The sequence below is a fragment of the Schistocerca cancellata genome, chromosome 6 (genome assembly GCF_023864275.1).
Source record: "Schistocerca cancellata isolate TAMUIC-IGC-003103 chromosome 6, iqSchCanc2.1, whole genome shotgun sequence".
NCBI classification, from domain to species: domain Eukaryota; kingdom Metazoa; phylum Arthropoda; class Insecta; order Orthoptera; family Acrididae; genus Schistocerca; species Schistocerca cancellata.
In genome coordinates this window covers 530,419,868-530,436,916 of record NC_064631.1, presented here as the reverse complement: position 1 = coordinate 530,436,916, position 17,049 = coordinate 530,419,868, and the positions used below count along the sequence as shown (strand labels likewise).

At 46.2% G+C, this 17,049-nt stretch overlaps 1 protein-coding gene across 1 annotated transcript in view; it reads left to right on the top strand.

The window, feature by feature from the left end:
• Window positions 1-17,049, top strand: part of LOC126190991 (LIM/homeobox protein Lhx3) — a 202,036-nt gene that overhangs the window by 98,054 nt on the left and 86,933 nt on the right. Inside the window, exon 5 of the mRNA XM_049931668.1 lies at window positions 5,659-5,813. Coding sequence (XP_049787625.1) covers window positions 5,659-5,813 — 155 coding nt within the window. The remainder of the gene's footprint in view (window positions 1-5,658; window positions 5,814-17,049) is intronic.

The window sequence follows — 17,049 nt, the reverse complement described above, 5'->3', positions numbered from 1 at the left end:
AGTTAGAGTGAAATTCTGAATCACGCTCATTCAGAAACGTACCTGTACACAGAGTTGACACACCTTCACCAGTCAGTTGTAAAGTAATGTATTATTTCGATCGAGACAAGTGAAAGATTTTATATATTTAAAAAAAAATTGTAGAAGTACTTCAGATCGTTTATCTCCGTCATCTGATGTTGTCAGATCTTACTAACAACATTTCTGATTGAATCGTACTAGGAGAAATCGTTTCACTCAACACATTTTGTTCCAAAAATCCTATATGATCGAGAGTACATTCACTTTCTTATGCGGGATCTTCCAGAACTCATGGAAGATTTTCCCCTTGCGTAACGTTGGAATATGTACCACAAACATAATGGCGTACCGGCACATATGGTTGCTAATATAAGGAGACGTCAAATGTATCAATATTCTCCAACAAGGATACATCGACGAGGGCCAGCTGTACTTTGACCTCCAAGATCACCTGACCTCAGTCCTATGGATGTTTCTGTCTACGGTCACGTCAAAAGTCCACTCCCGTTGAAGAACGGGTGCAGCGAATTGTACAGTCTTGTCAAGCTTTGCGAGACGATTCGCTCATGCTTTAAAGAATTAGTTACTCACTAGAGCATTGCATCCAAAAGCGAGGACGTCAAGTGGAACACCAACAGGTGTGAGTGTAAAATAAACTCCATCATGTGATGTGCTAAGGCAGTACTGCAACTCTTGTTCATGTAGGCCACGGGCGAAACTGACACCGTTAGATGGAGACTCAATCGAAAAGTCTGCATTTCAAATGCATTTGCACCAATAGGTCTATATTTCATACTGAAATCAGTGGCGGCTTGTAACCACAGATTCGTAGTTGTATCTCACAAACGGCTGGTTAGTGGAACAATATTTACTGGGATATTTTTGCTCCTACTTTCGTATAAATTTACCTGTGTCGTTTTTGCTGTTAAGATACTCTCTTTATATCACGATATTCCCATTTGGGCACAAAGTAACTACAGGAGCTTCTTTCCATTCTGAGTTTCATTCCGTACTGTGCTATTCTCACGAGCATAAATCACGTATGAAACCAAGTGATTGTCATATCTATTCGAAACCTTCGCGAAAAATGGTAAATCTGATAGAGGAGAGTCGATACACATGCTTTCATCCTTCGGATAGTAGTGTTCAGTTAATAATGAACTTAGATCGATTATGGAGTGGAAAAAAGATTTAAGTTTACCATTATTAATAAAAAAAATCATTCACAACTGTCTCGTAACAACTAAGCAGTGCGGAAGTTGTGCATGCTCTCACTCAGATACGCAGTCATATCGAATGCTGTCAGTGACAGCAACATCTGTAAGTTTACTACTAAGGCGATATTTTGAAAATAGAAGAAAAAGAACATCACAGAGACCCGGAGGTTGAAAGAGATTGCTCAGAAATAAGTATCTCAAATTCGTAATAACAATAACATATAGTTTTCGGTTTACGCCAAGAATAGCTTTCTGCGCGATACAGGACGCATTTTTTACAGAAAAATGAGAAACGATCAAGAAAAGAATTTGCACAAAAAACGAATGGTGAGGCATTAATGTTATGCACAACAACAAGAAGCGGGAAAATTCGATGACCTACAGCCGAAAAAACTGTTTCGGTTTGGTGTATGTGACCAGTGTTTCAGAACGTACCGCTCTTCTTGAAGTACGTCTAGCTCACAAGCCACTCACTACTAACAATAAAGTATTTCATGTGTGCTACAGCGGCACAAAATAAACGAGATTATTTGGGTTAGCAAGGAACTATTTGATGTTAGTGCGTCACTTATTTTCTACCTTTCATTGAGTCAATTGCAATGAGGTAATGGGATAGCGATACGCACATATACAAATGGCGCTAGTATCGCACGCACAAGGTATACAAGAGCAGCGCATTGGCAGAACTGTCATTTGTACTCGGGTGATTCGCGTGAAAAGGTTTCCTAGGTGATGACTGCGGCACTACGGGAATTAATAGACTTTGAAAGCCGAATGGTAGTTGGACTTAGCCACTTCCATTCCGAAAATCGATAGGGAATTCAGTATTCCGAGAACGATAGTGTCAAGAGTGTGCAGAGAATGCCAGATTTCAGGCATTACCTCTCAACACGGACAACGCAGTGGCCGACGGTCTTCGCTTAACGACCGAGAACGGCGGCGATTGCGTAGAGCTGTCAATGGTAACAGACAAGAAACAGTGCCTGAAATAACCGCAGAAATCAGTGTGGGACATACGACGAACTTATCCGTTAGGATAGATTGGCAAAATTTGGGGTTAATGGGCTACGGCACAGGCGACCGACGCGAATGCCTTTGCTAACAGCACGACATCGCCTACACATTAGGAGGTGTCTGATTGCTTATACCACCTCAGCGTACGCGTCCTACTTTAACAAACACTAAAGCTTTATTTTCTCATGGACGACCTTCCCCGCGTGTTTCAAAGCCAAAAATGTTCCTGGTAACATCCTCTTCAATGAGAACCTGCCTCCGACTTCCTCACATTTTCTCACATTGGCTTTTCATTTTGTAATAGAAAATGTATAGTACCCAAAAAACTTTAAATGTTCAGGTTAATTGACTACAATACTTTGCTGCTACGCCAGTCTACTAGTTTAGATGGAGCTATCTTGTCTCAGCCGGTGATTGTTTGTTATAGTCAGTATAGATTGACAAAAGTGACATCCAGCATGTATTTTAAATGTGTTAACGCTGAGATGCAACATTATTGGATGCCACACTAAACAAGACATCCAACTGTAGTCAGCATACGATCTAAGAGAAGGGCAACGTTGTCATGATCAACTCATTAATGCAATGAAGTTGCTAAGCATTCATAATATAAATGTTAGACATTGATGCAGTATAAGACACTGATAACAACTGAAAAGTGAGAAAACGTGACGAGAGGTAGCATCTTAATTATTCTGATTTTATAAAAAATTAACCTGACGTGCATAGTATCTGATTTTTTTTTTTTTTTTTTTTTTTTTTTTTTTTTTTTTTTTTTTTTTTTTTTTTTTTTGAACCATCAGTCTTCTGACTGGTTTGATGAGGCCCACCACGAATTCCTCTCCTGTGCTAACCTCTTCATCTCCGAGAACCACTTGTAACATACGTCATCGATTATTTGCTGAATGTATTCCAATAACTGTATCCCTTTACTCTACAACTCCTTCTAGTGCGATGGAAGTATGTCTTAACTGATGTCCTACAATCCTGTCCGGTACTCTTATCAGTCTTTTTCATATGTTCCTTTCCTCAGCGATGCTGCGGGAACGGCTCCATTCCTTACCTTGCCAGTCCACCTAATTTTCAACAGTCTTCTGTAGCACCACAATGCTGCGAGTTTCTTCTTTTCCGGTTTTCCCACAGTGCATGTTACTAACATACAATTACTATAGTGACAAAAAGGTGAAGTACTCAGACGCCAATGTAACTTCCCGTGATCAGAGGCATGTGACATTATTTCAGTGATTGCAAAATGGAGTCAGATTTACAAAGAACTTGTCAGTATGAGCTCACGTAGCAGCATGACGTTGCACCCCTTCTGGCCTGGACGCATGTGCTAGTATGGTTGGGAAGGGTGTCATCAAGCTGGCGTATCCCTGCCGCAGGCAACGTAGCTCACAACAGTTGCAAGTTTTCCTTGATCTACTGGATACTGGTAATGGGACAGAGTTGTCTGAGATGGCTCCACACGTGTTCTATTGGAGAGAGATGTGGGGATCTTGTTGGCCACAGGAGTGCTTTAACGTCATGCAATAATTTCATAAAAATATGTGGCATGTGCAAACGAGGACTGTCTCGTTGAGAAGTGGCACCAGGATACTGTCACATGATAGGTAACAAGTAAGGACGCAGGACGTGACTTACCGTTGTGTCGTCATAATTCCCCCACCAGAATATATACTCGGTAACTCCACACGCCATGACGCAAAGAGTAACGCATCTTTGTCTTTCTACGATCGTGAAAGAGTGGGACCTCTCCCCAAGTCGCCGCCATAGTCACCGACGATAGTGATCTACGGTAGCGCAGAACTGCGATTCTGCGCTGAATACAATGGGCCGCCATTCGTCAATAGTTCATGCCTTCCGGGCACGGCACCAGTCTAACGCAGCCGTTGTGTTGCCGTGCTGGCAGCCTAAGCGTGGGGCATAATTCCCTGCTGCTAGCCTCTGACCAATGGTGAGGGATTGAAGGGAGTCTTATTCTCGGATGGCCCGTGCGGATGTGTAGGGGTTATGATGTGCTTAGTGCACGATGCGGTGATTCTCCCTTGTGGAGTTGAGTCGCGGTCGACTGAAATCTTGACGGCGAGTCACGTTCCCATGCAGTCCAACATCGAGCCACTGTCGCGTCAGAATACCCCACAAATATGGATACTACCCAACTGGAGACCAACAATGAGGCCCCTGTCAGACTCGGTCAGGGGATGGTAACTCGGTCTCACAAGAGCACGCGATACCTCTAAGACCTTTACAGTGATAATTCATCATCTGACGCTGTTCACACCTTGTAATTAACCCACTTACTAAGCTCTAACAACACTAATGCACTCTGGTGTCCGTTCTAGCCATCACGAAGAACTACAACTGCAACCTGAAATGAACACAAAGTCTCAGCCGGCCTGAGTGGCCGTGCGGTTCTAGGCGCTACAGTTTGGAGTCGACGGACCGCTACGGTCGCAGGTTCTAATCCTGCCTTGGGCATGGATGTGTGTGATGTCCTTAGGTTAGTTAGGTTTAATTAGTTCTAAATTCTAGGCGACTGATGACCTCAGAAGTTAAGTCGCGTAGTGCTCAGAGCCATTTGCGCCACAAACAGTCTCAACCGCAAAAAAAAAAAAAAAAGATTACCGGTTTCGGTCAGTTTTTAACTATCTTCAGACCTCATAAGCCGGCCGCTGTGCCCGAGCTAGGTTAGTTACGTTTAAGTAGTTCTAAGTCTAGGGGACTGATGAACTCAGATTTTAAGTCCTACAGTGCTTAGAGCCATTTGAACCAATCAGATGGTAGGCAGTAGCAGTGAACGAAGCAAATGTTACCTCTCCCCGAACGTCAACTGTCACAACAGTGATTCAGTCTGTTGTGCTGCCACTCATGAGCAGCAGTCTCGGGAGTATAACGCTCGCCCACATGCCTCTTTTGTAATCCAACTTGCCCTACAGGGCAATAGGCCTTGGCCTATTCAATCACCAGATCTGTCTTCAATCGAGCACATATAGAACGTCATTGGTCCACAACACCAGCGCCATCCACAAACATCCTGTACTGACCTACCAAGAGCAACAGGGGTGGAACTCCACCTCACAAAGTGACATCTGGCACCTGTACGACACAGTGCATGTACGTTTGCATGCTTCCATTCAACATTCTGGCGGTTAAACCTGTTATTAATGCACCAGCAGTTCACATATCTCCCGCTTCTATTAATTGTGTTCTTGCGATGGTGATCACTTACACATGTTACGTAGAAAAATGTATTCCCGAAATTTCATTACTGTTCTTTATTTCTTGGTGTTGCTACGTTTTTCCTTCGGTGTATTTTGTACTGATTACCCTGTAGGCCGGCAGTATCTCGGCGATACCTGTGCAGGACAGAGTGGGCATGTTACACTTTGTATCCTTGTTCCAGAAGAGCGAAGGAGAAGCGGCTGAAGAAGGACGCGGGCCGGACGCGCTGGAGCCAGTACTTCCGGTCGATGAAGGGCGGCTCGTCGCCGCGGCATGACAAGCTGCACGACAAGGACGACAAGCTCGACCTCGACTCCAACTTCAGCCACACGCACGGTAGGGCGCCGCCGGCGAATGCCGACTGCCGTACTCAGTAGGGTAGCGTCACACCGATAGCGTAAACAGGCAGTGATGTCAGTGGGACCCTAGTGTTTTGTATGGAACGTGATTTACCGTCGTTATTAATGTTGTTGTTGTTGCGGTGGTGGTGTGTTCATCCCGTTAAGTAGTCTGGTGCAGTTCTCCATGCCAATCCATTCTGTGCAAGCCTGTTCATTTCCTAATAACTACTGCGACTTGCATCTATCAAGCTGCTTACTATATTTATCCTTGGTCGCCGTCTAAAAGTCCCCCCCCCCTCCCTCCCCGCATTGCACAGACACACACTTCTCTCCAGTACTAAATTGGTAATTACTTCAAGCGATCCTTTATTCTAGTCAAGTTGTGCCATAAACATTTTTTCTTCCCAGCTTGATACAATATCTCCTAATTTCTTACCCTATCTACGCATCTAAACTTCAGCATTCTGCTGTAGCACCACTCTAATTTTCTTTCTTTTTCTGCATTGTACACTCCTGGAAATGGAAAAAAGAACACATTGACACCGGTGTGTCAGACCCACCATACTTGCTCCGGACACTGCGAGAGGGCTGTACAAGCAATGATCACACGCACGGCACAGCGGACACACCAGGAACCGCGGTGTTGGCCGTCGAATGGCGCTAGCTGCGCAGCATTTGTGCACCGCCGCCGTCAGTGTCAGCCAGTTTGCCGTGGCATACGGAGCTCCATCGCAGTCTTTAACACTGGTAGCATGCCGCGACAACGTGGACGTGAACCGTATGTGCAGTTGACGGACTTTGAGCGAGGGCGTATAGTGGGCATGCGGGAGGCCGGGTGGACGTACCGCCGAATTGCTCAACACGTGGGGCGTGAGGTCTCCACAGTACATCGATGTTGTCGCCAGTGGTCGGCGGAAGGTGCACGTGCCCGTCGACCTGGGACCGGACCGCAGCGACGCACGGATGCACGCCAAGACCGTAGGATCCTACGCAGTGCCGTAGGGGACCGCACCGCCACTTCCCAGCAAATTAGGGACACTGTTGCTCCTGGGGTATCGGCGAGGACCATTCGCAATCGTCTCCATGAAGCTGGGCTACGGTTCCGCACACCGTTAGGCCGTCTTCCGCTCACGCCCCAACATCGTGCAGCCCGCCTCCAGTGGTGTCGCGACAGGCGTGAATGGAGGGACGAATGGAGACGTCTTCAGCGATGAGAGTCGCTTCTGCCTTGGTGCCAATGATGGTCGTATGCGTGTTTGGCGCCGTGCAGGTGAGCGCCACAATCAGGACTGCATACGACCGAGGCACACAGGGCCAACACCCGGCATCATGGTGTGGGGAGCGATCTCCTACACTGGCCGTACACCACTGGTGATCGTCGAGGGGACACTGAATAGTGCACGGTACATCCAAACCGTCATCGAACCCATCGTTCTACCATTCCTAGACCGGCAAGGGAACTTGCTGTTCCAACAGGACAATGCACGTCCGCATGTATCCCGTGCCACCCAACGTGCTCTAGAAGGTGTAAGTCAACTACCCTGGCCAGCAAGATCTCCGGATCTGTCCCCCATTGAGCATCTTTGGGACTGGATGAAGCGTCGTCTCACGCGGTCTGCACGTCCAGCATGAACGCTGGTCCAACTGAGGCGCCAGGTGGAAATGGCATGGCAAGCCGTTCCACAGGACTACATCCAGCATCTCTACGATCGTCTCCATGGGAGAATAGCAGCCTGCATTGCTGCGAAAGGTGGATATACACTGTACTAGTGCCGACATTGTGCATGCACTGTTGCCTGTGTCTATGTGCCTGTGGTTCTGTCAGTGTGTTCATGTGATGTATCTGACCCCAGGAATGTGTCAATAAAGTTTCCCCTTCCTGGGACAATGAATTCACGGTGTTCTTATTTCAATTTCCAGGAGTGTACATCGTCCACGGTTCACTTCCGTAGAAAGTTACACCCAAATGAATACACTATGTGATCAAAAGTATTAGGACACCCCCAGAAACACACGTTTTTCATATTCGGTGCATTGTGCTGCTACCTACTGCCATGATACTCCATGTCAGCGATCTCAGTAGTCATTAGATATCGTAAGAGAGCAGAATGGGGCGCCCCGCGGGACTCACGGACTTCGAACGTGATTAGGTGACCGGGTGTCACTTGCATCATACATCTGTACGCGAGATTTCCACACTCCTAAACATCCCTAGGTCTACTGTTTCCGAAACAGTGAAGTGGAAACGTGAAGGGACACAAAAGCGTACAGCGCGACCTCGTCTGTTGACTGACACAGACCGCCGACAGTTGAAGAGGGTTGTAATGTGTAATAGGCAGGCATCTATCCAGACCATCGCACAGGAATTCCAAACTGCATCAGGATCCACTGCAAGAACTACACTCCTGGAAATTGAAATAAGAACACCGTGAATTCATTGTCCCAGGAAGGGGAAACTTTATTGACACATTCCTGGGGTCAGATACATCACATGATCACACTGACAGAACCACAGGCACATAGACACAGGCAACAGAGCATGCACAATGTCGGCACTAGTACAGTGTATATCCACCTTTCGCAGCAATGCAGGCTGCTATTCTCCCATGGAGACGATCGTAGAGATGCTGGATGTAGTCCTGTGGAACGGCTTGCCATGCCATTTCCACCTGGCGCCTCAGTTGGACCAGCGTTCATGCTGGACGTGCAGACCGCGTGAGACGACGCTTCATCCAGTCCCAAAGATGCTCAATGGGGGACAGATCCGGAGATCTTGCTGGCCAGGGTAGTTGACTTACACCTTCTAGAGCACGTTGGGTGGCACGGGATACATGCGGACGTGCATTGTCCTGTTGGAACAGCAAGTTCCCTTGCCGGTCTAGGAATGGTAGAACGATGGGTTCGATGACGGTTTGGATGTACCGTGCACTATTCAGTGTCCCCTCGACGATCACCAGTGGTGTACGGCCAGTGTAGGAGATCGCTCCCCACACCATGATGCCGGGTGTTGCCCCTGTGTGCCTCGGTCGTATGCAGTCCTGATTGTGGCGCTCACCTGCACGGCGCCACACACGCATACGACCATCATTGGCACCAAGGCAGAAGCGACTCTCATCGCTGAAGACGTCTCCATTCGTCCCTCCATTCACGCCTGTCGCGACACCACTGGAGGCGGGCTGCACGATGTTGGGGCGTGAGCGGAAGACGGCCTAACGGTGTGCGGAACCGTAGCCCAGCTTCATGGAGACGATTGCGAATGGTCCTCGCCGATACCCCAGGAGCAACAGTGTCCCTAATTTGCTGGGAAGTGGCGGTGCGGTCCCCTACGGCACTGCGTAGGATCCTACGGTCTTGGCGTGCATCCGTGCGTCGCTGCGGTCCGGTCCCAGGTCGACGGGCACGTGCACCTTCCGCCGACCACTGGCGACAACATCGATGTACTGTGGAGACCTCACGCCCCACGTGTTGAGCAATTCGGCGGTACGTCCACCCGGCCTCCCGCATGCCCACTATACGCCCTCGCTCAAAGTCCGTCAACTGCACATACGGTTCACGTCCACGTTGTCGCGGCATGCTACCAGTGTTAAAGACTGCGATGGAGCTCCGTATGCCACGGCAAACTGGCTGACACTGACGGCGGCGGTGCACAAATGCTGCGCAGCTAGCGCCATTCGACGGCCAACACCGCGGTTCCTGGTGTGTCCGCTGTGCCGTGCGTGTGATCATTGCTTGTACAGCCCTCTCGCAGTGTCCGGAGCAAGTATGGTGGGTCTGACACACCGGTGTCAATGTGTTCTTTTTTCCATTTCCAGGAGTGTATGACAGTTAGGCGGGAGGTGAGAAAACTTGGATTTCATAGTCGAGCGGCTGTTCATAAACACACATCACGCAGGTAAACGACAACCGACGTCTCGCTTGGTGTACGGAGCGTAAACATTGGACAATTGAACAGTGGAAAAATGTTGTATGGAGTGACGAATCACGGTACACAATGTGGTGATCCGGTGGCAGGGTGTGGGTATGGCGAATGCCCGGTGAACGTCATCTGCCAGTGTATGTAGTACCAACAGTCAAATTCGGGGCGGTGGCGTTATGGCGTGTTCGTGTTTTTCATGGAGGGAGCTTGCACCCCTTGTTGTTTTGCATGGCACTATCACAGCACAGGTCTACATTGATGTTTTAAGCACTTTCTTGCTTCCAACTGTTGAAGAGCAATTCTGAGATGGCGATTGCATCTTTCAACACGATCGAGCACCTGTTCATGATGCACGAACTGTGGCGGATGGTTACACGGCAATAGCATCCCTGTAATGGACTGGCCTGCACAGAGTCCTGACCTGAATCCTATAGAACACCTTTGGGATGTTTTGGAACGCCGACTTCGTGCCAGACCTCACCGACCGACATTGATATCTCTCCTCAGTGCAGCATTCCGTGAAGAATGAACTGCCGTTCCCCAAGAAACCTACCAGCACCTGATTGAACGTATGCCTGCGAGAGTGAAGCTGTCATCAAGGCTAAGGATGGGCCAACACCATATTGAATTCCAGCATTACCGATAGAGGGCGCCACGAACTTGTAAGTCATTTTCAGCCAGGTATCCGGGTACTTTTGATCACTTAGTGTACTTTCAGAAAATAATTCGTAAGATTTAAATTTATATTACATGTTGACCTTCTTCTTTTTGAGAAATGCTTTTCTTACTACTGCCAGTCTGCGATTTATATCCTCTCTTCTTTGGCCAATTTCAGTTATTTCGCTCCTCAAGTGACAAAAAATACATCTACTGCTTCTAGTGTCCGATTTCCGAATCTAACTCCCTCATCATCGCCTGATTTAATTCCATTACATTCCATTACCATTGTTGTACTTTTATTCTGTATTATTTTATAGCCTAATTTGAAGACACTATCCATTTCGGCCAATTGCTTTTACATCTCCTTTGCCACCAGTGATAGAGTTAACAGTGTCATCCGCAAACCTCAGAGTTTTTAGTTCGTCTTCCTGTACTTTAACTCCTTCTCCAAGTGTCTCCTCAGTTTCCTTCACAGCTGGGCAATATGCATCATGGTTAACATCAGCAGTAAGCTACACAACCCTGTCTCGTTCCCTTCTCAACTATTGCTTCCCTGTCAAGTGATTCGACTCTTATAACTGTAGCGTGGTTTCCGTTCGAGCTGTGTATAATTTTCTCTCCCTGTATTCCACCCATGCTGCCTTCAGAATTTTGAAGAGCGTATTGCAGTCATTGATGTCAAAAACTTTCTCTAAGTATGCAAACGTTATAAAACTTCGTCTGCCTTTCTTTAACCTATCTTCTAACCGAAGTCATTGGGTGAGTATTGTCTTGCGTGTTTCTACATTTCCACGGAACCCAAACTAGTTCATCATTACAGTTAGCGGAGTTTCACCACAGATTGAAACTATGACAGCTGTTTGATACTCCACTTCGAAACAGTCCCTTCTTTGCCGCAGTTTCCTATAATAGAACTCGTATCACCTCGCATCTGACGGCAAACGATTTCAGAGGCAGAGGTGCTCCTGAGCTCAAACGGTGGGGCGTAGAAAACGGCATGAAAGGGTGGCTTCGCCGGGAACCAGTAGTATATTTTACGACTTTTGGCGGCCGCACCACAGACGTCCATTAACGTTGAGAAGCCAGTATAGCCATCTGTACTGGCAACACGCTCTTGTTAACGTGCATGCTATCTAGGCTGCAGCATTGAGGCCCCCAGACAGGGGTCGCCACCACGAACATTTAAGATAAGAAAATGACTTTGTTTCAATACTATGGTGCGGACACCCCTATAATCGTAAAAGAAATAAAAATAATTATTTCATACGTCCTTATTCCAGCGAATTTTTCAGTGTAAACGTCTCACACCCCGGGTTCGCACGCTAATATCCAACAGTAGGCAGTTAAATGCGTGGCGACTCATTTTGCATAACCGTTAAGACTGAAAAGAATGGTTAACGGAATTTTGACAGTTTGAAGCGTTTTAGATTCGTCTGAAGGCCTATTTCTTTTATACCTTATTCCATCCAAACCAGACCCGATAACATAGTTTTCCCGTTTCCAGATGCACATTAGTCAACTCTTACAGCTGGGTAAAACTGTTTAGGGTGGGAAGGGTGACATAAAATTGGTGTATCTTCTTCTGAGGGAAACTGGCTCACAAAGCAACTGGGATGGTTCCTCTAAGAAATCTTCTCGAGTTATCAGCCGAGTGGCGTCGTCATCTTGTCGCTAATAACTCGAGAAGGTTTCACAATTGAAATACGCCGAGAAAGTCTGTAATCACGTATATGTGATGGCTCCTATATACTGACACCGGGATGCAGTTAACGTTTGATCTGGTACCATGCATGACCTATCGGGGAGAGCTCTAGGGATCTTGTTGGCCACAGAATTTCCTCAACATCGTACAGACAGTTCATAGAGAAAGCCCTCATTGAAGACGGGCATTGTCTTGTTGAAAAATGGCACCATTGTCGCATGAGAGGTAACACTCGAGGATGTACCATTGTGCCGTCTGAGTTAATTCAGTTACTACCAGCCGTGACCTGATGACTCCGCACACCACAATATCAAGAGTTGACACCTCTATGACCCTCAGAAACATTGAAAAACTGGGACTTCTCTTCAGGTCGCCGACGTACTCGTCGACAGTGGTCGATCGGGGTGGTGGAGAACCGCAGTTCGAAGGTGAACACAACGCGACGCCGTTCATCAGCCCATGCTTCACGGTCAAGTCATCACTCCAAACACGGTCCTTTTGTGTTAAGGTAGCCTACGCATGGGATGACTGTTGCCTAGTGGAGCTGCTGCTAATCTCCAGCCAATGTTGAGAGATGACAGAATGCTGTAGAAAGTCCATTACTTTTTCTCGGATGGCTGCCGCAGATGTGAAGGGATTACGATGAGCTTGGCGCACACTACGACGATCATCACTTATAGTGGTCAAACGTGGGTGACAGGAACCATGACGAGTATGGCTGCCCACACGTTCCCATGCAGTCCAACATCGTGCCACTGTCACATTCGAATGCCCCAAAACTCTTGGATACTGCACTATTTCACCAGCATGCCAAATGGAGACCCATAATGACGCCCCTTTCAAACACATTCAAGTGCTGATAATGCAGCCTCAGACGAGTAGGCGGCATCTCCGTGTCCTGGACTGTAATTAGTCACTATCTGATGCTGTTCATATCCCTTATAAACCCCACCATGCCTGGTAATGCCACTAAACAAGAAAGACACTAATGCACTCTGGTGGGCGTTCTACACGTCAAAGTGAATTGCAACCCCAATTATTTACATACCCGCCGATCGTGCGTACGAACACGAAGTTACATTGGTATCCGACCACGCCTTCCACGTGCTTCATTTCTTTTGTCAGAGAGTGTACATAATCAGACAAAAAGGCCAGCATTCAGTCGAGCACGTACAATAAATTAATAACTCTAAATCTTGATGGCGATTAAACGTAATAACGTACCCTTTAGAGCAATAAATCTTATTTCCATTCTTGTTAGTTCATACATAATGTTGGGGAATAAGATAATGAACTGACATAGGTTTTATTATTACTGACACTGAATTTTGTTTTACGAGTTCTAAGTTTTGGTTACACTGAGCTGACACCCAAACTTCTAGATGTCAGACACTCAGATCGGTACCAAAAGTTGTAACAACCAAAACTCCGAATTAGTTCGTACTGTGTGCTGTCGTCTCTAGCAGACCGGGCGTAAAAATTAATTAAAAGTAGCGTCAGAACCACGGAGCACAGGAAAAGCATAAATGTGAACAATTAATATGCATAGCATCGATGGGGAAGTTGGTAGAGTCTTAAAACGTCGTATCAACTACTAAGGATCGTGGGTTAAAATCCTAATGAAGACAATTTTTTTCACTGTATTATGCGCGAAATTGTTTTATAGGACTACTAATGCTTCTGCACGTATGATGCAATTGTTCCTCTCTATACAAACCTTTCTATTGGTTTGCTACTTTCAACTAACGAAGTGAAAGCAGACTGTCAAAAAAACATTGCTACAAACTCCGAAAACTCCTTATACAAGTCAGGGAAAAGTCCTCCCATATAACAGTTCCATACGCAAAAAGTACAAATAAAAATATAAGTCATCAGTTGGGTTTGAACGCATAAGACGATCCCACGCTATATCGACTCACCCACCAGAGGCATACAAAGCTATCATTCACAGATACACATGCCCTGTGATATGCAGTTCCGTGTTACTTTTAATTACCCTTTTCGCATGACAGCACATAGCACCAACTAAATCGATGTTTTTGTTGACACTTTATCGACCTACAACGTCTGGTACCAATCTGAGTGTCTGACATCTGAAGGTTTGGTTGTGACCTACAGATCTGATAATTATAGTAGCAGAAACGCAGTTACAAAATGAAAATGCATTAAGTGATTTAAACGGTATTATTCGTGGAAAATGCATGATGATCGCAGAATCAGTCTAGGGAAATAATAAATTTACATTTAGGACTGCAGCATGAAACAATGTTTTCCGTCAATCTTCAGGCTCACTTGGTCCCTGAGGACGCTCCATCTGCGAAAACCCCTGCGAGCAATTAAAATTGCTTGTCATGTCATCTGAGTAATTTACGCAGAACAGCTGCCCTCTAACACTCATCTGACGCACATCGCATCTTATGATGGGTTCTGATGAAGTCTGGTCCCGAGCGACATAATCAGTTCTACCAGTTATTGGCGTAGATCCCACCCCCACCCAATACAAAATTCTCAAAGCAAACTAGAACTGTGCACCGCAACACAGCGGGGTATTATGATTTCAGTGTCGATTAGCGGAAAGGAGGAACACGTAATGGATAGTGAGCAGCAACGAATATACCAGCTGATCAAAAAGTCAGTAAAATTTGAAAACTTAATAAACCACGGAATAAAGTAGATAGAGAGGTAAAAATTGACACACATGCTTGGAATGACATGGGGTTTTATTAAGAAAAAAAAACAACAAAGTATTGCTAGACGCGTGAAAGATCTCTTGCGCGCGTCGTTTGGTGATGATCGTGTGCTCAACCGACACTTTCGTCATGCTTGGCCTCCTAGGTCCCCAGACCTCAGTCCGTGCGATTATTGGCTTTGGGGTTACCTGAAGTCGCAAATGTATCGTAATCGACCGACATCTCTAGGGATGCTGAAAGACAACATCCGACGCCAATGCCTCACCATAACTCCGGACATACTTTACAGTGCTGTTCACAACATTATTCCTCGACTACCGCTATTGTTGAGGAATGATGGTGGACATATGGAGCATTTCCTGTAAAGAACATCATCTTTGCTTTGTCCTACTTTGCTATGCTAATTATTCAGATGAAGCGCCATCTGTCGGACATTTTTTGAACTTTTGTATTTTTTGGTTCTAATAAAACTCCATGTCATTCCAAGCATGTGTGTCAATTTGTACCTCTCTATCTACGTTATTCCGTGATTTGTTCAGTTTTCAAATTTATACTGACTTTTTGATACCCGGTACATAGAAATATTTATCGTGAAATCTTAAAACTTCGCCCTTCAGAGTGAAACAAATATCAGTTTCGTCCCCCCTGAGCTCAGAACTTGGGTTCGAAAAAATGGTTCAAATGGCTCTGAGCACTATGGGACTTAACTTCTGAGGTCATCAGTCTCCTAGAACTTAGAACTACTTAAACCTAACTAACCTAAGGACATTACACACATCCATGCCCGAGGCAGGATTCGAACCTGCGCCCGTAGCTGCCGTGCGGTTCCAGACTGTAGCGCCTAGAACCGCTCGGCCACTCCGGCCGGCACTTGGGTTCGCTCTTGACTCTTGAGTGCTATAGTATATTTTAGACACGGCCGTCAAGTAGAGCGAGGTCGTCAGTTGTGCAGCAGAGGTAGGACCGTTCACCCGCAGAGTGCAGCTGCTGCTGTTTGTGGTGCGCTGCTGCTGCTGGTGCTCTTTAAGGCTGGCTGCCATTGTTCTGCCCTTTGTGGCTCGTGCCGCCGCGGATTCGTGCTTCAGCTGCTCCCAATAGCCTCCACTACACCGCTGTCAACATTGCCGCCCCTCTAGCTTCCCTTGTAACCAACACTGTCCACGTATTTCATCCCGGTTGTAAATGTTTGTGCACTGAAAAAGGAAAATAGGGACTAGTAATATCGACTTGAACTTTTAAAGTTTCTGTTTGGTATCAACACCACCTTATTTTGATCATTGCGACAACAGTCTTAAAACAACCGCGGCTGCATTTTTTTCTTTCTACTGTTTTTCAGTCACTTTGCGGCGCTTCTTCTCAGGCAAACCCATATGACGCTGTAACTGACAGAGTTTCCTGTGACATACGAGGTGTGATCAAAAATTGTGGTGAATGAATGATTTTAGCAGTAACTGCTGACGTTGCAATCATTTGATGTAATTTGTGAGACAGCTATTATTTATCTAATGTCATTTCAGATACATTTTCTGGCAAACCAGTCTCTTTATGCTTTTATCTGAACTGTAATCAGTTCTCACTGAATATAAGTTGCATGTAATGAAAAGTTTGTATTTTTTAAATTTTATACCGTCACGTCAGTGTACATCTCTATGAAAGAAATTCTTTGATATTGTGATAGTTGAGATATTGCCATGTTTGTATGCTCTCTTCCATGTGGCAAAACATTTTGGTGGCAGAATGAGATTTTCACTCTGCAGCGGAGTGTGCGCTGATATGAAACTTCCTAGCAGATTAAAACTGTGTGCCGGACCGAGACTCGAACTCGGGACCTTTGCCCTTCGCGGGCAAGTGCTCTACCAACTGAGCTACCAAACCAAGACTCATGACACCTCCTCGCAGCTTCAATTCTGCCAGTACCTCGTTCCTACCATCCAAACTTCACAGAAGCTCTTCTGAGAACCTTTCAGAACTAGCACTCCTGGAAGAAAGGATATTGCGAATACTCCGCTGCAGAGTGAAAATCTCATTCTGGAAACGTCCCCCAGACTGTGGCAATATCCTTTCTTCCAGGAGTTTTAGTTCTGCACGGTTCGCAGAAGAGCTTCTGTGAAGTTTGGAAGGTAGGAGACGAGGTACTGATAGTACTGAAGCTGTGGGGACAGATCGTCAGTCGTGGTTGGGTAGCTCAGTTGGTAGAGCACTTGCCAGCGAAAGACAAAGATTCCAAGTTCGATTCTCGGTCCCACCTAAAAGCTTTTTGCTT